Source organism: Monopterus albus, unplaced genomic scaffold, assembly GCF_001952655.1.
Source record: "Monopterus albus unplaced genomic scaffold, M_albus_1.0 scaffold20.1, whole genome shotgun sequence".
NCBI lineage: Eukaryota > Metazoa > Chordata > Actinopteri > Synbranchiformes > Synbranchidae > Monopterus > Monopterus albus.
In genome coordinates, this window is record NW_018127900.1 from 2,271,511 (window position 1) to 2,295,897 (window position 24,387).

Sequence of the window (24,387 nt, forward strand, 5' to 3'; positions counted from 1 at the left end):
CAATGAACCAACTACTAAAGAAGTCAACCTGCTGACAGAGCTGGTCATGCTAGAGCTAAAAACCCCAAAGTTTATTAATGATAAGCTCCTTCTGCACATAAGATGATGTCATGCCCATTTAACTTGGAAAACATGCTGGTTTTAATGTGGCAGCTGCAGCTCATCTGTCCATTCAGAGACAAAAGTCAAAGATCAAGAAGCAAGTTTTGCATAAAAGGGTTGCAGAAGTGACTAAGTTTAAAATCAAAAATAAAACAAAGCATCTGAGAATAACCGAGTAGGAATTCTCAAGTTAATTCTCCAAATGCATCTGGACATTGTGTGCACCAAGTCCAGTTAGTCTGCCTTTGACCCCTTCATGTCCTAATCTTTAAATCGTAAATTCCACAGCAGTGTGTTTAGCCCTTAGATTTATTGGGCCACATTAGTGAAAATACTTGTCATTGGAAGGCAGAAATATCACAAAACTTTAAACATTTCAAGATCTTTAATTAGGGAGAGACCGACCATCACACATTGCCCCATTGACATCATGAAGAATTAAAGATGTCCCTCTACTTTTACTTGTAACTGTATTGTGAATGATCTTAATTCAGACTAAAAAAAAGTATCAAACTACTATGACCTTTGCTTAGCTCTAATTAGCAAAATGCCTTGCTATTGAAATCTGACAAATTAAAGAAAACCATGGGGATTAACTTCTTTTATTTCATTCTTGTTCCCAGCTGTTACTACAAAATGTAGTTCCCCACCTAGTCATACAATCGAGTCTTTTTTTTTTTTTGCTTCCGCTGTATGCCACTGACACCTGGCCTTTTTCTTTGCAGGACTCTTGGGGGGCAGGCTGATTATCTAAAGGTTGGCAGAATTATTATTACCTACACAGTCTGGCCTGACTTTGGCCAGGAGGCACTCAGACTGAACAATGTGCCCTAAGCTAATGAGCTGTCTTTATGTGCTTCATAAAGAAAAGAATATGTGGCAAACCTCTTGAGACCAAGCTTACAGAAGCCTTAGAGTCATTTTACACTGGAAAGTCTCTAAAGTCACAATTTCACTTTATTTTCCTCCCAGAAACCTGTTGACAAAGGTTTTACTTTAGCCTAAGAGGTATGGTCAAACACAAGAGCCAGGCAATTATCTACATTTGTAGCTCTGCTGGACTTAGATTAGTGGTTACAGTGTGGCATGAGAAATCTGCATTCTCTTCTTGCAGAAGATCTACATGCTTCAAAAATTGTTAGAATTGCCAGCCCTCTAAAAGACTGTGCTAACTTAGAATGCCCTAAATAAAATGTATAGCTGTTTTATAAAACGCCTTTTTTCCTCTGAATCATGACATTTTTGACTAACATTATTAACTACAGTTCCTGTATGGCACTGCTCCCCCTCCCCCTAAAACACCTGTACAATGTCATTATGGCTACAGATGTAATTAAATAATAAAGAGATAGGATGACTGCTGGCAGTGAGAACACTGAATTACAGTATAATGAGCTCAACCTGAGCCGTCAGGTTCAGCCACATATGACACCCATTATTAGCCTGCAGGAGGCTATACCTTAGGTGTCATAGTCAGCCATGGAGCTGTAATTTGAGGTGAAAGGAAGAAAACATGCAGAATTGTAACTTTGTTGTGTAATATTAAAGGAATAGGTAAACATTTTGGCAAATACACTGGTTTTAGAGAGAGTTGCGTAGTGTAAATATTTCTTGGCGCAACTGTTTATCTAGCAGCACTTATGATGGTTGCCTGGCAACTTCGTGATACCAGGTGTATGGAATGTCAGTTATATGATTTAATCCCCCATAAAACCACAAAAAGCTGTCTCCAAAATTACTCCCTGGTTGACTACTCCCTATATAACTGACATTCAATAGTGAGCAGCAAACTATGACTTCGAATATCATTACTGTCAGTTCCACAACAACTTTGGCATAGTGGCTTAATCGCATTACTACAACCTCTACATATATCAGTGGTGGAAGAAGTACTCAGACCGTTTTCTTAAAGTAACAATACCACAGTAAAAAAAAACCAAAAAAAAAAAAAACTGATACAAGTAAAAGCCCTGTATTCAAAATGTTACTTATTAGCATCAAAATACACTATAAAAAGTACTCATTATGCAGAATGGCATAGTTCACATTAGTGCACTAAGTACTGATGTATTATGTACATTAATGTTGCAGCTAGTAAAGGTGGAGCTAATGTTAACTAACTTAACTGCCTGTACATTTAACATACCTATCTGCATATACTTTAAGTGCTTTACATATTCCAGCTTCTATGTTAATCACCTCTTGCTTCATGTTAAAGGATTGCCTGAAATCATTTCCTATTTACTACACTGGCACTACACTGTCTGTTTTATGGGCACTACTTTCTCCAATCCCACAGTGCAATGCCCTGTACAGATGAGAAAGTGACTGTACTACTACTGTAGACCTGGTTGTAATAGCTTCAAAACTGATGCATGTGGTGAGATTTTGTCACCTACTATGTTGGAAAATGTTTTATTGTATTTTTAATAGTGTGACATTGATTTCAACAATTTCATGTAATGCAAAAGTAAACAGTTTGACATTCAGACTAACTCACATTAAAACACAAGTCACATTTCAGTCATTGCAAATTATACCAGGATGCTAGAAAGCAATGCATTCCTGAAACAAATCCAACAAGGCACAACAAAATAGATCTAACTCATCTCAGTGCAGTAGCCCACATTTTTTCTTTCAAATCTCAGAGGAAAAAAAATAGATATGAAAGCTTTCATTGTACAATATCCTTGAAGTGTAAAAATGTAAACAAAGCTCAAGTGTGAGAAAGAGGAAAAAAGCTTCAGGTGTCATCCAGATTCCAACTAGCCTTTAGTCTTTCATGACCAAATCAAAACATATCCAGTCTCTCCTCCTCACTGTCAATGCCTTTGCAACCTCTCCCCCTGCTCCAGTTTCTATTGGCATCTATCAAGCCATGTTTTTCTAACCTGAAAGTATGCACACACTCATGCACAGATAAATCCGGGTTACACAAATGCCTGTGAGCTTACACACAACCACACATTCTCACCATATTTAACCTATCCTGTCTTCACAACCAAGGTGCGATAGTCACCATGATGTGAGAGACAGAACAAGCGTAGCCTCTGTTGAGCCCCCAGAAACACCAGAGTTGTTTTTCAGCGACACTATCTCAGGTCAAATATGCTTTTTCCTGAGGGAAGTTCATCATCTCACAAACTTTGAAAAGGCCTGTGAAAGGTTTTCCAATGTTTCAAGGCAAGCTTGCATTGTGTCTGTCAAAATAGATTACTTCTGTCAACTTTAAGTGCCTCGCTGAAAATGCAATTCTAAACTGAACTTTACCATTTACCTGCGGGGGTACGGTAAGGCACCTTCCAACTTTAAAACTCTTAGTTTTGCCTGTGTTAATAATAAACTCTCCCATGTTACAGGTATGTGAACCAAAACCTCAGCCCAATGCTTCAGGAACCTAATGTGAGATATCCAGGATAACTCGGAGGGATTTAAAAATGTATGAGCAACACAGATGCAGGAAAAATTTGGGGAAACTACTTTGAAAGCAAAGCTCCCAGTTATTTCAAACTGGAAGAAGATGAACTACAGTAAAGCTACCCTAGGGAAACATTCAGTTTGATTAACTGAAGCTACTTAGAAAACACAGTTCAATCTACTTTATTAAAAATTAATAATAAAACAGACAATGTCATACAAAATTAAAACAAAGTCAAATTGCCCCCCCCCCCCCCAAAAAAAAAGCGCCACTCAGTTGAGTTTATTACCTGAACCCTAAACCTGTCTTAAATAAAACTATTCCATCTGGGCTTTTCACAAGGAGAGAATTGCAATAAATGTTACTGTAGATTGTTGTAAACAAATCTGGGTTTATCTGACTACAATTAAAACAGTAAAGAAATATTTAACTCGCACCTTTTTAGACCATTTGACCAACTTGTAGGAGCAAAATCTCTTTTTTTTTTTATATATGACATGTCCAATAAGCGGTTCCGTTTGGCACTGAAAATGTCCGTGCAAACACTGAAAAGTAGCTCACATGAAGCATGGTAAAATAAAACAAATAAATCCTTTTTTTATGGCCTGAAACTGTTGTGTAGGTTTTTGCTATTTTGTGTAGTTAACTACTGAAACACATAAAAGTAGTTAAACTTGTTTAATTACATGTAAATCACTATCCCAAACACTGGCCTCTGGCGAGACTGAAATATGCCTTCAGGTAGAATTAGTGAAGTTTCAAGCCACTGTTGACAAAGATGAACCCTTAAAAAAGATGGTGCACGTGTGTGTGTGTGTGTGTGTGTGGGTGTGTGTGTGAGCAACCATCTCCCTTTGAGGACTTCTCCCATCCCTGCTGTGACTAAAAGGATTGTGGGGATTTTTGACATAATGGTAGGAGAGAAAACTGCCTCATTGGGAGTAAATGCCAAAGGCAGAGGAGTTTCATCCCTACCTCACCTTCTTGCCTTCCTCCTCCTCACTACCCTATCTCTACATTCTGCTCTCCACACTGATGTGTCTTTTTAGAAGCTTCAGAGTCTGGGTGTCTTATCGAGGCTTCCCAGGTCTATGGGCGAGGCTGAGGAGAAGCCACTGTCAACCCCACTCTCTGCTATCAGCTCAGTGGCAGTCACAATGCTGACATGCATACGCAAGGAAGCACATTCATGCAGAAATAAATGCACGCACACACACACACACATACACACACAGGTCTTTCAACTGCAAACAAAGGTCTTGTTTAGACTGGAGTCATTTTCCTACAGGGGTCTGACAGTAAGAAACATGGTGCTTAGTGGACCTAATTGCAAAAATGCTTTATGGAAACTGTCAAGAAGAACCAGACCAGTAAATAGAGACTCTGTGAGGCTTACTGCAAGCTGACAGCTTATTCAAATAAGATACCGAACACATCTAAATCCAGTCCAGTCAGTGAAAGGCAAAACATAAAGTGCATTAGCGATTTTTTAAAATTCATGTCTGTCACTCTTAAACAAACCTTCATTGATAAACTGATACTGTGTTTATTATTCTAGAGTGGTTAACCTAGTATGTGGAATGAGTCACATCATGTGACAAAAAAAAAGTCTGGCTATTCAAGTTTAAATAAGATCAGTGACAGGACGGACGGAGAAAGAGGTAGAGACAAACGTGAATCAACAGTAACATGAAAAGACATGTAGGCTGTTGAGTTCTTTGTCCATTGTGTTTTCAGGCTCTGCAGGTGTGATTAACAGACTGACATTATCAACCACCAGCATTGTTTTAAAGGAGTGACCGAGGAATACCATCCAGACACATATACAAACAATAAAATAACTTGCATCCTTTGAGGTGGTGCCATGCAGTCAACACATTCTGCAGAACTACTCATGTTTGTTTGCATTTGTGTGCCTGTAGTTGTGTGAAAATTTGTTAGGCAGAAAAAGTGGGTGCTGTAGCATGAAAAAAATGTTTTGCTTATTAAAATTATTGCATCAGAACAAGCTCCAGACATCCCAAGGCATCTAAAATGTACAAGCATGCCAGAAAGATCCAGTAGGAACATCCATCTACATCACACTGACATCACAGTTAACATTTATAAGTTGTGTGAAATCAGTGCAAACTCCACAAGTCTCCATACGCCAAGGTTTTAAGTAATGCTGGAAATATTACACTTCCCTTTGGGGAAATTCAACCTCTTCATTTGACCCATCCAAACTGATTAAAAGCAGCAGGCACTCCCAGAGCAGCATCCAGTGACCAACTTCAGATCCTTGTCAAGGAGTATTCCCAGTAGCTAACATGTTGGTGTGGATAGAAAGTGGCACACCAGCAGAAACTGTCAAATGCAGACAGAACAGAATCACTTCTACAAAATGTTGTGCATAAGATGAAGATTTTCATGGCTTGTCACACTTTTCCTCTGTTTGTCTCCTTTATGCTCTTTATCCATCCTGCATGATCGACCACCTCTCGAGTCTTCTCTACGTGCTTATTTTAGAGCTAACCGAGTCTGTTCAAAATGGTAATATGAAATAGAGACTTCATATGTTTGAGATTACTTCTCTGTCAAAAATGAAAAAATACCCACTCTACCTAAAATGAGAAAAATATTGCCTTGGTGATTTGGAGTGTGTGACATTTACCTCCGTTAACCTTTGATTTCTGTGGATTTCCTATCACAGCTGTGAGCAAGTTAAATCCCAGTGGGTTTCCATTTCTTGCTGTCCACACATGCACAGCAGGATGTAAATCACCTGCAGGATACATTTACTTAACACTAGTCAGTGGGGATGTTTGTGTGAAACGGTGTGTAAGAGCATCACTATCATATATGAATGATACAGTAGGTGTTTGTTGTCTTTGTGTGATGTTTTGTTGTGTGTAGGCTGTGCATGTGTATGATCAGACCAAAGCCTTTGAAACATTGAGGCAGAAGACGCCTGCATGAACAGGTGGGTTCTGACACTTGTACTGGACTTAGAACAATGAGGATTATTTCTCTACACCCACAACCCCGGCTTCTTCCGGCCTATCTGACAACCTGTCATCTTTAAGCATTATTCCCTCTGTGCTTCTGCATAAAGACAAATGATATGAACAAAGCTGTTTGAGTAGGAGAACAAAAAAAATCATACCGCAGAACATAATCTTCACCATTGGCAATCATTTGCACGACCAAACTAGAGCCATTTGTACCGGATCTACCTACTCTGGTATTACTGTATCAAAAATAGAGCCGAATGCCTCGCCTTCATAGGCAGATATCCTCAATAGCAGTCCCTCAGCATTCCCATCAAATACACAAGGCTAATGTTCAATTGGAGTGCCAACAGCTACAGCCCTTCTTAAATAATAAGTTGGTTGTCCTTAATGCTACAGTGTCCGTTTTATTTGGCTCTCAACACATTATTCAAATTGAAAATGAATGCAACCTTCAAGCTGTTGAACCACCACCAAGTCACAGCTGGAAGCAACTTGAAAGGTTTTAAAAGTTGATTTAAATGTGGAGAGATATTCAGACCACTAGAAGGAATCAGACGGCTACAGCTGTGCGTGTAAGCATGTGTTTGTGTGTGTGCACTGCACATCTGTCTCTACAGCATGCAAGTCCGTGTACAGTATGTGTGTGCTTGTGTGTAGCATCATTAAAGGAAGGTCAGTGAGACACTGGCAACACTCATAAATAATGTACAACGATACAAGAATTAGACTTTGTAATTATACCTCTCCACAGCACTATGGGTGCACTTGCCATGTATGTGTGTGCGCAGTATGTGCATGTGGGTCTATGTGTGAGAGGGTTTGTATAATCTCTAATTAGATCCAAGAGAATAACAGCGCCTGTTGAAGAGTTGCATTGGTTAGAGCCGGGGATGAAGGAGGCAGCACAGGGCTCAAAATGCCTCAGTTCATTAGAATGTGTGGTTTTTGTATGTGGAATATGTGACAGATGGAAAAGGAGGAGAAAAAGACAGTATGCACGCTCACAGGCTTATACTGTATTTGTCTAAATGGGCACGAATAAATGGCTCATATTTGTAAAGTGTATGCGAGTGTTGCACTTGTAATCATATTCATCCCGTTCAGGTCATTCACAGTTTATACTGCCACTTCCAATCTAGCAGTTACGGCTTGGTCTCAATCAGCACATGGTATTTGGCCACTAATGACATTTAGCACCGACTGATAGTGACTGCATATCACTCCAATTATAAGAAATCCTCCCCTGTATGCAAGCCAATAGACAAATCTAGACTACTCTGTAAATTTGGGGATGAATTATTGAAAAGGGCAAAGCAGAGCACCCTGATGAGGTTGGACATTTGGCTCTCTGAATGGTCAGACTGACAACTTGACGACAGGAAAAAGGCCACCGCTATCTCAGCAGCTCAGAACATAACTGGTTCAGTGGCTTTGCTTGGAAGTTGGTCTTATCTCACAACCTACTGGGCATTCACCCCTAAGTCGACCTACATGACAGAAGTTAACATAGTCCAAGGTAACATCAGGATTCCAAAAACTGTCCCCAGGGAGTAATTCATTAGATACAAAAAAGTTTAAAGATCCTAGGTACTGCCATATTCTAAGTGCAAAATGTGCACTTGCGCAATATTGATTCCAGGAGTGAAGAGCTCAGTGTAAAGTGCAGAAAATGTGCCTGAGAGACTAATTCCTTCTGTTGACGTCAGTAACATTTGCTCTCTTTAAATTAAAAAAAAAAAAGCTCAACAACTCATGAAGAAAGTGAAACAGTTATGTCTCAGCTGAGGTAAAAGATTATTTTGCATTTGTCTTTGCTGTTGTTAACCTGAAAATGCATCAACTCTTTCAGCTGCTGGCAAAACAAGATACTTCCCCTTGAAAAGACACAACACCACCTCACAGCAGCATTATCTCGCCTTACAGTGATTACATTATGTATGATTTTCAATGACAGCATAAGAGCAAAAGAAAAACTGTGAGGCTTTGCAGCATTTTACTGTAAATGCAAGAATTAATCCTCAGTGAATCAGCACAGGTGTCTATTTTAGGATCCTTAGTGAATGTCGCTTTCTGTGGCACAGTGTTAATGTGGTCAATGAAAACTATGAAATAATATTCACCGATGACTACTTCTCAGAACAAAACTAAAACATGACATTTGATAACAAGAACTATGATGAAAAGTTTTACATCTTTTGTCAACAAATAAATGTGAAGGATGGTCATGAAGTAATCTGTCATGGCGCTAGGGAATGTTGTGGATGTAACTTTGTTCCTTTCAGTCAGATATCTTTTGTGTTGCTATCACCAATAATGATTCAGTTCCAGGATTAAATATAAATTGTTCCCAAATGTTTGCAAAGATCTCACTGGTTTATAATGTAATGCAATGATTTTGCGTCACCTCTCAAGCTGAACGAAGTGAAGAGGATTTTAGTGCAAATGTGAGTTACTTCTACAGAGCAGACGGATGGTTTGAATAAACGAACACCGTTTTGCACAAACCTCAAGATAGAAAGCAATATTGAGTAACTATGGTAAACGGCCAAGATGCACTAGACAAATATATTTTGACTGAAATTAACAAAAGACTAAAGAATAACGTGCTTTTGTCAAAGGCTGAACTAAATCAAATTTACATGTCCAAATTAACACTGTTGTGGCTGCAAGCAGCAAAAAATGCATTCACCCATGTTCATAAAAACCACAATGTACCATAGGATAAATGCTAAAGATGAAGAAATTATGTAAAAACAGGACTCTGAGGCTTCTGACATTCTGAAATGTTGCAACAAAGGGTGTCCCCCCCCCAAAAAGCATTTAACTGCCTCAAAGAAATGTCAGCTGGACTGTTGTGTTGGGCATCCATCAAAAAAAGCTGAGCCAATCAATTGTGCATTAGAATACAGAATAAATGTATTTCTTTGTTTTCAATAGCAGGGACACGAAAACAAAACTGCACTATAGCAAACCATTCTTGAATGTATTTTTTCCCCTTTACATAGATATTTTCATGCACAGCCACACTGTGGCCAAAGGGCATTTGCTTAAATGACTAAACTCAGATGATTGAAATCTAATTTGCATTTTTGTAACATTCCAAGAGCTTTCTTACAATAGACCTGACAGCTGAATGGAAACAGCAACAGAGCCACCCAGATAACTAAAGTGTTAAATGATGTGTAGTCCCTGTATAAACCTCTTACATGTGAGTGTGCACATTTGTGAAATAGAGTGTGTTAACCATGCCAAGTGTTGACTGAATCTGCTGACAGAACGGTGGCACTGGGCTCTCTGTCGTGCTCCCCAGGCCCACCTAACTGGTTCAAGACCAAACCAAAGATGTAACTGTCAGCTTGACTGCTTTCACTCTCAGATTCAACCCCATTATTTATATGTGACAAAACATTCTGAAACACTCAAATAAGAATTCAAAAGAAATCCAGACATGTACACACAAAGACTGATTCTGCATAGGACATATTCCTTGGTGATCATATATGCTTCCTCTGCAAACACACACACACACATAAAGAGAGGAAAGTCAGCCCACACTCCCCGAGTGCACAAACAGAATATATGACCAAAGGGGTCCATATCAGTGTGTATCTGTGGATATGTGCTTTTGAGAAAAGGGAGATGGACAGTGTGCATTTACATTCGTTTCAGAAAGAGAGAAAGATTGTGTTCAAAGCCTTCATATCTTGCCTTTGCACAGACCCTGCAGAACTGTTCTGACAGTGCAAAAGTGCAAACACTGACAAGTTCTGTGGGAGATTTTGCTCCAAACAATACAAAAAAGGCTCATGCTAGTGATCAAAGTTGTAGAATAACCCAGAGAAACATCACTGGATAATCCTAGGCATTAAAAACAGGCTTATAAATTTTGTTTTACATGAATAAATATTAAACATAACTGACTTGGAAACAAATTTAAATCATGCAAGCATTTGACATAAAGGCTAAAACAAGACAAAGAGCATTCAGTTAGCTCAGACTTTTTCCAGCCCCACAAATAAGCCACACTTTAAGAGCCCCTCACAAAGCTAAACAAACAGTCTCCTCTTCTGCTTCTTTCACATCAAGAGGTCAGCTAACATCCAAAGAAAAGTCTTTACTTCCTTTTCATGCATGTATCTGCAGCCGTCTCCGATGCCCAAGCTTTGTTTTTACCAAACCCATTTCTACATGGCTTCCCAGCTAACCTGCACCTACTGCATCTGCCCAAGCTTACCATCAAGGCTACACCAAATAGCACAGGGCATCAAGACAGGCTTTGATAAAAGGGGGGCCTGGATGCAGTAAAGCTATCTGGTCCAATTTGAACTTGTTTATTTGTTTGATGGGACTATCTACTAGACTGGCACTACCGGATACAGCTCCAACCAAGACAGAACCTGGCTCCACCTATTTCCACCCACACATGTTGCGCTACACACTACAAAGACTGCGCACACACACACACACACACACACACACACACGTATACTCTTTAATCCCAGGCTCTTTCCCCTTTGCCCACAATATGAGTTTTGTCAATATTGCACAGCAACCTTTTTCCTCCTGCCTCTCTTTCCTACTGCAATAGTGATCTAAGCGATAAAGCCTGCCTCTATTATTAGCAGTGTAATAGAGGGTTGTGGTTGTGAGGATCTGACAAGGAGATGATAACAAAAGTGCTTACTCCTCCGTTCTCCCCACACTCCTCCTATATCATTTTGAAAACAGTCGCAGTGCAGCAGCAGATCATGGCTGGCTAATGGCCTTAGAATATTACCGCTGCCAAAGTAAGCAACACTTACCATTACTCAATTTGTACAGACATTAAAAAGAACATCATTAAATATAAAAATTTATGTTACTCCACTACTCTACCACACTCCAATAAATATTTGTGATCATGCACAACAGCCAGATGCCAAATTAGAAAGAGGAATTACAGTAAGAAGAGTCAGACTTGTCAGAGCTGTGGAAGCCCAGTGTTGCTCTTAAGATGGAACTTCCCATTATGAACTCACAGCTACTTTGTTCAAATTTTCATACCTAGTGGTTTTAGCACTTCTCAAACAAAAGACATCTGTATTCATAGAAAATACTCCTGGGTGCTTTGTCAGACACATTTATCAGCTCTGCTGAATTATTTTTGGAGAGGCTCCAGACTTGACACCTGGTGACATCAAGGAGTCTACGTTCACTCTGTTTTGCTCCCCGACTTTCTAAATACAAACTGGATTGTATTTGACCAGTGGTGTAACATGCAGGTACACACTGACTGGAGACTCTCCTTAAAGTCCCCCCCCTTTTTTTGGCTTTATTTTTGTAGTGTTGGCCAAATAAACACAAATAATGTGATTACAAAGATGAGATCTGGGAGCAAAAAGTCTGACAGGGCAAGAAACAATCCCTCAGATGATTAGAAAGTTTTTGAACACATTAACAGTTTAGCTAGTTTTTTTTAAGTAATAAAATGTATAATAACCCCTTATTATACAGGACATGGTGCAAGAACAGTCACAGCAACTAGGGCAGGTCAAAGGTAATATAGGATGTGAGGTGATATGATCTGTTTACAAGGGGTTTGTTTATAACCTACCTGATCATGCGACTCCTAAAGCTTCTGCCTAATTTTTAGCAATATTGCCATATTCCCAGCACTAAGCAATTAACTTGGTGAACCCAATATTACTGCATTATCATCAATGATAGAAAACCTACTGCTGAGATTGTGTGAGTTCTTTGTTAAAACTGGAAAATACACAGGAAACAGAAGAAAACAAGACAGCACACGTTTGTCCCTACAGGCTGATGTGACAATACGATTATTATACAGCAAGTGTGCCTGTGCTTGATAGCCAATGACAGCCTACACATGCATGTCTGTGTGTGTGTGTGTGTGTGTGTGTCGATCTGGCAGCAGCAGTAAATGCTACCAAAGCCTGAGCAGATTTCCATGAGTGCATGTACTGTATTTGGAGCATTGTGGGCGATTTGAAAGGCCTTCCAAACAAAATGCTACCTGATGTGTGTGTGTTCCTGTTTCTCCACTGTGTTTTTGTCTACCTAAGTGCACAAGATTTTAGCTAAATTTCTATACATTTACTTTGACACACACACACTTATGTATTCACATGTGTATGTCTGCATTGTGTTGTGTTGCATGTCTGCATCTAGTGTGTGTGTTCTGCCAAGCTTGAGAAAAGTGACAGAGCAGCTTCCCGTATCTATAATTCATAGCACAGGGCCTAAACAAAGAACAATGTTCAGCTCCTATCAAACATAACGGGAAACTGACATGGTTTAAACCTGCCAGCAAAATTTTGCTGGATAGCTTGGACCTGAGCTAATAAGAGGTTTCACAAACTGCGATAAGAGAAAAGAGCACGGAGACTGACAGGCAGGCAGGCACATGTGGAATAAGGGACACTGTTTGCTCTGTCTCTTTTTCTCACCGCTTGATGAATTTTCTCTAACCCCCAGTATCAGGAAACAAACGGGCATATGAACCAGTGTGCCGTTTACTCTGTAACAAATACTCTTTCAACACCATTCCATTTTGTTGTTACACACCTGTAATATCCCCATGCTCACTTGCAGAACCATAATTTTTAGAAACAACCTCCAATCACTCTCAGAGGAAAGACAATATTTACAGTATAGCTGTTGTCTGAGTCTTGTTTTGCTGCTATAAGGGAAAATGCTCATCATATTAGTGACACTCACTCATTTATGCTAAATAAAGTACCTGGAACATTTTCCTTCAAGCATAAGGTGGTGTAGTGATCAAAAACCTTTTCATATAAATGGACTGCCAGTCTGCCAAAATTCAAATGGTGGCCCTCGTCACCCTCATGGCGTCAGTTTCTGACAGTTTGGTCAAACATGCAGGCCAGTAGCCTGCTGGAGGTCATTTTGTGGAGCTCTCACAGTGTTCCTCCTCACACAAAGGAGCAGATACTGGTCCTGCTGCTGGGTTGTTGCTCTTCTACAGCCCTGTCCAGCTCTCCTGGTGTAATGGCCAGTCTCGTTATCCCCTCCATGTCCTGTGGCTGTGCTGGGAGACACAGCAAACCTTTATGCAACTGCATGTATGGAAGCGCCATCCTGGAGTAACCAGACTACCTGTGCAACCTCACTGGGCTGCAGGTACTGCCTTATGCTAGCAGTAGTGACAAGGATACTAGCAAAACAAAATGTGAGGAGAACCAGTCAGGAAGAACAAGGAGAGAGAGAGCATGTGTCTGCAGTTACCACATGCAAAACGATTCCTGTTTTGGGGGTTGTCTTGCCTCTCCGCTGCACCTGTTGTCACTTTCATTTGCACCAAAGCAGGTGAAATTGACTCAATCACTTGTGCTGCCTAAATGGACAGAGTGATAAAATGATATCCTTGAAGTTTAACTGACTTGATGTTAAACTGTGATGATCAAGTGTTCCCTTAATTTTTGAAAGGAGTTACAACTGTCTCCAGAAAATATATACACACGGGTGTACTTTTAAATGCTACATTTTGTTTACACAAAAATGTTTATATCCATCTTTACAACAGCCCAGATTCCCAGTGTTCTAGCAGGCTCTTCAGAAGTTACTCAAATAAAGTCTACATTACTCATGAGAACCTATTCTGATTGGCAGGCAGTGATGACTAAAGCCAATCATAATAGGATCTAAAAACAATACAATCCTCTGGCACCTATAGGCTGCAGCTGGAAATGCACAACCAAACAGTATAGGTAGAAATATACAGTATGAACTAGGGTCTGATCCTGAATGGGAAGGACATGTACCTGCAGACCACAAACTTCTATGGTTCAGAACAATAATATAGTGTTTAAGTTTCCTAAGAAAAGAAGTCATTTTTCCCCTCCAAAACGTAGCTGGAGGCATTTAGCTTAGCACAGCTATTTTCATCAGTAACACTCCCTATGCTAGTGCTGTGCCTCTCCCCCCTTATCCAGATGTGACAACACAACTGCCACAGTGTCACTGCTCACTCTCAATCCTGAGATTCAAAATTTTAAACAAAAAACACACAGCAGAGCTAGAGTTGAGTATTTTGACAGTAAAGAACCTCCACCATGACCCTGAACCATCTCAAAGCTCCAATTTTGTTTTCCACCATACTGGCTCTTGGAGAATACAGCTGCTGCTCTTAAATGTTGACATCATGTGGCAGTAGCATTTGACAATCACACTTAGTATATCTGATACACACACATTACTGTGGCATTTTATTCAGTGCAATGAGATGTTATGGTTCCACGGGGGCTACCTTACATCTGCTTCTGGGAGCCTCAGTTCACCACCGCCATTATTGATGGGACATGTATGTACAGTAATTAAAATGCTACATACCGTTATAATAGCAGGTGACATACATCGTGCTCTAAACACAAACTGTCATGGGCTTTAACCTATCAATGTGGTGCCTGCTCCAATTATCACAGAGACAAATGAGGCAGGCAGATGGAGGTTGTTCATTAAGGTGGGGAGAAAAAAAAAACAACTGGATGGAGAGAGTAAAACGAGGTGGAGAGCTGGCAAGGTAACAACAGTAAGAAATGATGTGGTAACAATGGAGCAGGAAAAGTGACAGAGTAAATTTTTTTTTTTTTTTATCTATTCAAATGTCAGTATGACTCATCCTTCAGAGCAGCCAAAAACAGCTTTCTCACCAACTACACAGTGTTTCTCCTCCCATTCATTGTCTCCAAATCAAAGAACGAGCAACAGCCAGTGGATGTGCAACAGAAGTAATAGGAGTGGGGAGAAAGTGCTGAATGGTTTTGCACAGGTAGGAATAAGAAAATTAGCACAAAAGAAAAAATAGGCCCGATAAATGGTTCAGCATCAAGCTACCACCGTGTTTGCAACAGAGGATTGAGAGGGATGTTACACATTTACATGCATTTCTCCAAATAAGTGTAAACCATAATTTGCTCATCCTTTGTCCCACTGTCATTACAATAATGACAGAAAAACGCCTAAGCTGCTCCACATACAGAAGCTATTTCCAGCCCAGAATCAGTATCTGCTGCCACCGTTACTGTTCTGTTTACTCAGACTGTTTCAGAAAACGTAAACAACTACTGTTTGTGTTGTTTACGGAGTGCACTGTGCTTGCAGTGTCAATGAAACCAAACTGTTGTAGGCATTGAGAAAAATCAGAAAGAGATGGAGCCTAAAGAAAAACAATTACAGATGAGCAGAAGCAGCAGAAAATACTGATGTAGCTTAAAAGCAACATAGTATTCTACATGAATGGTATCTCACTAGGAGAAAGTCTCTGGAAATAGCCTGGTGCATTCACATTGTTTGTTCACACCCATCACACTTCCAACATGGAGGGTGCAAACACCGGAAGGAGACAAAACATTTTAGGCAACAAAAAAGTGCCTGAACTGGAATGACTAGAGCTGGCAGTTGCTGTGGGCAGAGATTTATCCAAGGCTTACTGTTGACAAGACTTTCAGCTCAAACCTCAAGCCTTTAACTCTTGAATTCAGGCCATGGCCACACCAGTGGCAACAAGTCTGAAAATGCCTTAAACATGTAAATCAGCTTTCTGACATGCTGTTAATACATTCTAGTCATTTTATAAAGTTTGCTATCCACATGGAAGCATCAAGTGTAACGTCCATTGACAGTTTTGTGTCATAAAATGTATAATAGTCAGTGGTCAAGTCCGCCATTCTTTTGTTGGATTCAAACTGCCTTCACAAGCACAAGGAATCGATTCAGCAAGTCATCTCATGTGATTATAATTTTATCAATATCGGCTTCATTGCTGACTCTCCAAAAGAGCCGTATGTTAGTGCTAATGCAACCTGAACATTTCCAACTATCGCTGCACATTAAAAGCATTCCACAGCTGCCAAAGAAAATGCAACACTATTTTTTTGCCAAGGTTTTTCCATCAGTAATTCTGCTACAAGGCATTTATGGCATTTTGTGGCAGCATGTCAGTTTTAAATATTGCAGGGAGTAATGGAACAAGGTGGCACAGCCACAGTGAGTTGTTAGATGAAGAGCTGCAGGCAACAGGCTGCATACCTCTGACTTCTCAGCAGGATAACCAGTTAGTACTCTGTGTTGAGATGACTGGCACTGTACGCAGAATGAAACCAGAGCACAGCTGCTCATGGCCAATTACTGGCTGACTTGTTTTTATTAAATAAACATTTGTTTGGCTACATAGTAAACGCATACAGCAGCTGTACTTTTTGACTAAGTAGCTGCTCAAGGAGTGCTTGCAGTAGTAATAAATTCATGGCTTATCATGACCCAGAGTGATTACAACTTAAACTGAAAGATTGTACAGTACACAGCTATACATCCTCCGCCGTCTTAGTGAAGTGGCATTCTTTATACTCTCTCTGTAACCACTTAAGTCATTCACATGTTCTTATTTATATCGAGTCAAATGTTACTTCATAACCAAGGCTACACCTGGGCTGCTGCACTGCACTATATTTTTGTGCAGCCAACATCATAATTGTAGAGATGTCAAGTACAACACCTGTATGTCTACTTAGTGAAACAGATTACAGATAACGGTGCAGAAGTTTAGATGAACTGTCTAGCCTGCAGCATGATACCTGCGTTTCTTATTCACTCTGAAGAGGCAAACAAGTTTAATATTCATGAGTTCCTGGTATGTATTAATACATCACCTTCTGTGGGCCTAATGCACTGCCTGGCCACTTGAGTCACACCTGTACAATTGTATGCAGTTCAGTGCAACACTTCTGCCTTAACATCTGTGTTTATGAAGCTCAAAATGTTTCAGTTTTTGGTGAAATTGCCATAAATGTATATGTATTATGTTTAATACTGAGGTCACAGTTAAAGGTGGTGCTGTACTAGACTACATTATATTCAGAGGTGTTCCTAATATTCTGACCCTCTCGTGTATGTAGCTGGGGAGGACAAAGATAGACACCTCTGAATATAATGCACTCCAGTACAGCACCACCTTTAACTATGACCTCAATAACAAAAAACTGAATTGATACATTTGACAATTTCAGTTTCACCAAAAACTGAAACAGTTTGAGCTTCATAAACCCAGATCTTAAGGGGAAGTGTTGCAGTAAAGTGCATACAATTTTATGTAATAAAGTGGCAGGCAGTATACATCATCACTTCCTATGGGCTTATATGAGTTGCAGTTTGCTGTAGGAAACAAAAATAAAATCATATTTAAGAGCACCTCACTCAAGAAACTTGATGCGGCAGAGACAGGTAGAACAGAGCCGTGCATGAGCCATAACAAAAAGATTACGGTGGTGGCAGCTGGTTACCACGGCCTTATATGAAGAAAAAAGGGAAGGTGATGCCATGTCCTTGTACCAGCCTCTGGTGCCAAGCCCATAAACGCTGTCTACTGTCCAACCAGGCTGGTAAATGATGTTCTAAATGAAGAGCAGCAGCCATGGGAAAAGTATAATTGTAAGGTACTGGGAGGCATGATGTGAACCAATACTTACATATTGCACTCGGGCCTCTCCAATGATCAACAAACCCCAATATTTTAAAAGACAAAACTTATTTTGCTCATGTTTACTTCTGAATCTACTTACGACAACATGGCTCTGAAAAAGGTGTGAAACCTTAATCTTTTAAATGTGAATGGGCTGGCTTAAATAAAAGCTCCCTGATCACTGGTCTTCAAACTACACTACAGTTACTCTGGAGCCAGATGTAGGTCTGCCTCTGGGTCAAGCTAACACCATGTAATGCGAGCCTTAGATAACCCATCGCTGTGCCAAGCTTCTAGAATAAGTCACTCAACCCCTTCAGCCAAGGCCTCCATTTTGAAACGATACACACTTTATAGTATTAGGCTGGCACAAGGTTGGGGGGAGGGGTGTCACAGGGTAAAGAAGCTACTGTATTTGTATCTGTGTTTCAAAGTTCTTGCACAAGACGAGTAACAGCTGCTATTCACGACTGTAAGGCCTGGTTTCCCCCCCCCCCCACCCCTGCGGCCAGGCGAGGCATTGCCAGGGCAGCCAGCCTGTCCCCCCATGGTATGTAGACACTGTCGCTCTTATACACAAGGAGAGAGAGAGACAGAGAGAGAGAGAGGGCTAAAATGTGTGTGAGAAATGGATAACGAGAGAGCTGGGGATTTAGGCAGTTTACAGTACAGCCTGGAGGAGACATCAGCTGTCCAGCCAGTAAATCAGACATTTCATCACAGACCAACAGTGCCAAGTCAGACATAAATATGGTGTCATCAACAAATATAGTGAAGTTATGATAAGAGCATGTTTTCTATTTCTTCACAGCACAATTTAGCTCACGGAAAGATACAGTAGTCTTGCCACACACGAGGTTAATCGTGTTTCAGTCAACCGTCTAGAGTGCAATCTGTTGGAATAGGCACAAGCACAGTATCTGCAATTTCTCTCATGCTTTATGATCATAGCTGTGACGAGAATTGTATTTTTACACCATTTTCTTCTGTTTTACTGACTGACTGCTCTGCCAAAACTCAGATGACCTACAGTCAGTACTGTGCCTGAACACATCCTCTGTAGAGAATGATGACTAAAGCTGCTGCTCTACTCACGTGCTGATTTCACAATGCAAACATTGTGTGAAGAACCCAAAACTCAGGTGGTACGTTTTTATTTCTGCAATGAAATTTAAAAAAAAAAAATTCTCAAGTGATAGCCAGACAGGACTGTACAGTGCATGGCAAGATCGCTTTCGGAAGCAATACTTTACCTTTTAACAAAACAGTCAAATACCAGTGTAACATCAAAGAGGTTGGGTTTTCACTAAGACACTGGTGACAATGTGTTGATACAGGCGGAGGAAACACTCTGTGCCCTATCATTGCATGTCAGATAACAACAGTGCCGGGCTCCAACCCACTTATTATAATCATTATTTCAAGAAGGGAAGAGGCCTATGGCTCCTATCCTTTCATTGCTATTATATCCTGTCACAGCACAATGCAAGCAGACAAAGACAAGTGCTGTCAACAAAATGCAACAATTCAGACAAAACAGTACAAAAATCTAACAGAAGCTACATAAATAAATACCCAAACCTGTTTGTGATATGATAATATATGTATCTGCATTATTACAAATATTTGGCATTTGAACAAAACCCCCAGCTTTTACACCCTGTGTGCGCCTATCAGCCAACTTTCACTGGAATGAATGGATGTGATTTGGCTCTGTGCTTCTGCAATCAGTGCATCTTGTTTAAACTGAAATAGATTTCTCACCCCAGCACGGTTCAGCCAAGAGGCAGAGCAGCCTCTCTAAAGTAAACTCCAACAAAAACTGAAACGAAGAAAAGAAAAAAGGCACACACATGCACATCTAAAAATCTCAGGCTTAAGCACTCTTTAACCATTGCTACCAGCTATGGCAAACTGGCACCACATTATGAGGGGATCAATGATTACCTTCTGGGTGAGAAACAAAATGGGCGGAATAATCAGAGAAATAAAAGCTGATGACAGGAGTGGGAAATGTGAAAATAAAAGAGGGATGCTAAATCAGTGGGATTTAAATGTGAGCTGCAGTTGGATTTGCGGGGTTGATGGCTTCACTGTCTGGGTGTCAAGCATGTACCGTGGGCATGCTAAACAACATCCAAACATTCCCAAATCCCCCAGGCGCCTTTTGGGAGGCACAAGAATCTGCAAAAGGGACCGGCGGAGGAAAACAACAGTGAAAGTTAAGGAGAGGAGGGGTGGGTAGAAGAGGGAGATATACCGAGTACGTAATAGGGAGAGAGAATCAATGAGTACCCCCAGAGCAAATAAAAGCCATGACATCATCTTATGGCAAGGAGTGAAGTCAGGGGAGAGAGAGAGAGGGAGACGAGAGAGATGAGAGCACCCACGGTCACCCATTCTGCCTCTCGGGGCCCATCCAGTGGAATGGATAAGAGCCGAACAATGTGCTCTCCATGAATGGGATCCAAATCCCACAGGAGAAAAAACAAATCACCAGTGGGAAAGGGGGAGGAGGGAAAGGGAGAGATGGAGAAAGAAAGAGATGGAGAGAAAAAGGGAGACCCTTAAAAAGATGGGCACACAAAGCAACAAAGCATTTTGGGGCATGTAGCGCAAGGCAAGTAGAGACTGAGACAAGACCGCCTTTGTCCTTCTAGGCTGGTGGGTGGCTTGATGTGAAGGATTTGAACTTGGTAGCATTTACATTAGCACTCTCCAACATATTGATTGGGCCATGTAATCCCTCAGATGATAAATGAAAAGGTTGGACCAAGCAAGTGAGAAGAACTGGGCTTTACGCAACTTGTCAGGGGAGCTTTGAGTTGTGTTCAAAGTTCAGCCTTCTGCGCATGAGGTCGGCTTCACATGAGGCAGGAAGGGATGTTCAGGGAGCCTCTGATCACAGCACCTCCACACAGAAGTCATAATGGAGTGTTAAAGTGTATTCCTCAACACTTTGTTAATAAACAAAGTCACAGCTTTCACTGGGAGGGCTCAATATGTATGTGTGTTGTGTGCTTCCAAACAAAGAGCATCCGTTCCTCCACGATTATAGCACTGGCACTGCAAGCCAGAACAGAAAATAAGTTAAAATCACAAGAAGAAAAGTCTTTCATGTCTGATGCTTTGATAACAAAAACATGCAGGTTTCCACAAACTAGAATTAGTTGGCTTTGCTTTGGAGCTAGCAGGGGACAACTTGACCTAAAAATTTCAAACTGGAAGTTTCACTCATAAATAAGTGACAAAAAAAAGAACTGCAATATGACATTTTTAGGATCTGAAGAAAAAAGGAAGATGCTAGAAAGATCCAGAGCATGTGTTCAGGTAGAATAATGCAAATGTGATAGAGATAAAGATGCTGCTACTCTGATCTGGCACAAATATGATCTGACAATTCAGAATCACTTGTGGATGAATGAGCACAATTAACAGTAGGGCTTCTATGATGCTTACAGACACATCCTATGAGAAATCTGAAACAAGATCCAGCTGGAGCTATTCTCTGAGCCCCACTGACAGCTTACTGAACTGCTCTGGCACCAACTGAGAACAGTTTGCAGGAAAAAAAAAAGTCATTTTCTCTTTTCGGGAGCTACAGTATAAGGAAGTTGATAAACTCCAGTTTTGTGTTCAAGTATACCAATCTGGTTGAACTGTGTGCAGATAGGCTTTTTATATTTTGTTCAGACTCAAAAAACAGATGTAATGTAATGCCAAGGAGGACCAGACAAGAAAAGGCAGAGGAGAACAAGTTTCTCAGTCAAAATGGCATTAGCATACCAGAATTACCAGCTCAGAGGTGCTGACCCTGGTCTCTAACCTTGCTGTTGACAGAGGGAGTCAAGCCGCAACCAAGTTATTTTCATCATCAATTTCTCTATACAAATCTGGGAGAGAAACAAACACTTTGATATTTTCATCAAAATGCCACACATGTCTAGAAAGTTGTTCAAAAACTTTAGTGTCCTAACAAATAAAGTGGAAGTTCCTCTTCTGGGAGACAAGTGTCCTTGCTCACACATATAAATCAAATGTCTGTGAGCCATGAGAGAAAAGCCAAACAAAAATGGAACATTGTCTTTGAGCTGAATTTAAACCTTGGCTTTATCAATTTTATCTACATCAGCTCACTAGTTCCTACTATGTGCCTTGGCGGCCTAGCATGTTCACAATAAATATTGAAATTGCAGCAGCTGCCTTACAAGTGGATGTTCTGCATTAAAAATGTCACCCTACCCTTGGTCGGCATAGCAGTGGCTTATTGTAAGGCCAAAGGAGAGAGTGTAGCAAGAGATTTCAACTTTCAGACTCATTAAAGCAGAGGGTCTACTTCCATGGTTATGAAAAGAAAAAAAAAAGCCCAAGCTGGATACTGTGGAGAAAGAGGGCTAAAAGGATAGCGGTATAGGGACAAAACAAGAGAACAGGGAGTAGAGTGAGTCAGCCCTTTAAAATCAGCCACTGTTTTAGAGTCTAGTATCTGGCAACATAGGGACAAAACAAGAGAACAGAGAATAGAGTGAGTCAGCCCTTTAAAATCAGTCACTGTTTTAGAGTCTAGTATCTGGCAAAGTGAGGTTAATATTTAGCAGCCAAGAGAAGAAAGTGCACATATACAAGGTAATGGGCAGAATGCCACTGATTGCTGTTTTTAGTTGCGTCTCTTCAAGTGCATCCTCAAGCCTCAAAGACCAAACCTCTACAAACAGCACACCACCAAAATGAAATTACATACTTCTCTTTATCTAGATTTGTGCAGTTGAAAAGAACTAAATCAAGTCATCAGCAGTCAAGATAGCATGCTTAGCAAAACCCTACTGAAATATAGATGAAAGCACACACTTTGTGCTTTTTTGCATTTTGAAGAATAGAAAAACTCTGCAAGCAATTAATAATTGCAGCTGCCCAAGGTAAAGAAAGAAAGAGCCCATACATACTCTTACCACATACTGAAATTCACTTTTGCCATTACTCAGTGCTACAAATGTCCCATAGAGCACTTCAAGCAACATTTACAAAAAAACCCATTCTGCTCCTCATATTTCTTGTCCTTAACTTCATTCTCTCCCGCTGTCCCCTTTGTTGCTGTTCTCCTGATTTCCTTCACCTCCTTCCCCTGCATACTTGAATCCTTTTTCTAACACCAGATCACTTAAGTCAAGCGAGGCAACAGGTCTCACAATGAATGAGGTCTGAGGGCACTACAAGATGTACTGCAAGTCTTCATTTCAGTTTTCTTGTAGGACACAGCAACTCTCCATTGGAGCTGATACAAATTCACTTCAGGGAAACAACAGCTCCCCTGGGTTGTGTGACTGCTGCATGGAAGCAGAAACAGTGAACTACAGTTTCAATTTATGTCCACACATTTTAGATGCAGACAGGGAAACATTTAAAGGAAAACATCTGAAAAGCAGTCCAATTGTCTCTTAACATCTCATCCATTCTACTGTACACCATGTATTGTTTGGTGAAGGAGATGTGAAGCTTTCTGGTTGTCGTCCTCCGAGTGCTAATGAAGCAGGAGGCTGGTCAGATGGGAGAGTCCAACTCTGCACTTGGGTTCCAACCAATCAATAATATACAGACTGCAACTCTCGCCTCTCTCCTCTTTCATTCTCTTTCCTTTATCCCCTTCATTATTTTACTCCCCACATCCTTTAATATTTGTTTTCACCTCCTCTCCCTCAAATTTCCCTTCCTCTTCTCCTGAATCTGCGGTCACCTTAAATGCTCTAATTTCTCCTATTTGCAGCTTTGCCCCTCTCTTTTAGAGAGTCAGCAGTAAGGGTGTTATAAGTCTGCATTGTAATTAGTATGGTACTTGCAGCTGAATTTCTTTTCTATTTGCAACTAATTTACTTCTCCATCATTGCAGTGTTTTGACATTACAGAAGTTTGGAAGAAAACCTACTGTCAGGAAACTCAGAAAAAACTGTGCACACTCAAAATGCCCTAATACCAAGTTAAGAGATGCTCTATCCATCTCTCAGATACTTTAACATCCCCGAGAGAGGTTTTCCAACTTGAGTCAACAGTGCCCCCTGCAGCTCACCAGGGGATGTGCAGCTCAGCAATGTTCATTGAAGTTGATCGCTACACTTTTAACCAGCTTTGTTTTAGCCCCCCAGATATCTCCTCCCACCAGGGGAATTGTGTAAGTGGCTTTAAATAAATTAAAGCCTCTTTTGCTAACCTAGAAAAACAGCAGAAAATAGTCAATTAAATCCTGCTGCTGTTGCTTTCACAAAGATAAAGAAAAGCATTTATTTTTATAACGTACATCTTGCCCTATGTTTAAGATGGCTGCAATTTGAATATGTCATGACTAATTCCATGTTTAGACTGAGCTGGCATTCTCTAGAGACTGAAGAGAAAGCAAGTGGGTT

At 40.5% G+C, this 24,387-nt stretch overlaps 1 protein-coding gene across 2 annotated transcripts in view; it reads right to left on the minus strand.

Moving 5' to 3' along the window:
* commd10 (COMM domain containing 10) overlaps positions 1-24,387 on the minus strand; it is a 50,172-nt gene that overhangs the window by 18,144 nt on the left and 7,641 nt on the right. Inside the window, exon 6 of one of the 2 annotated variants that reach the window (XM_020593935.1) lies at positions 13,495-13,564. The exons of the other annotated variant lie outside the window; for it this stretch is intronic. Within the exon in view, the coding sequence (XP_020449591.1) occupies positions 13,538-13,564 (27 nt within the window). The 3' untranslated portion in view covers positions 13,495-13,537. Of the gene's footprint in view, positions 1-13,494; positions 13,565-24,387 lie in introns of those variants that run through there. 2 annotated transcript variants of the gene reach the window in all.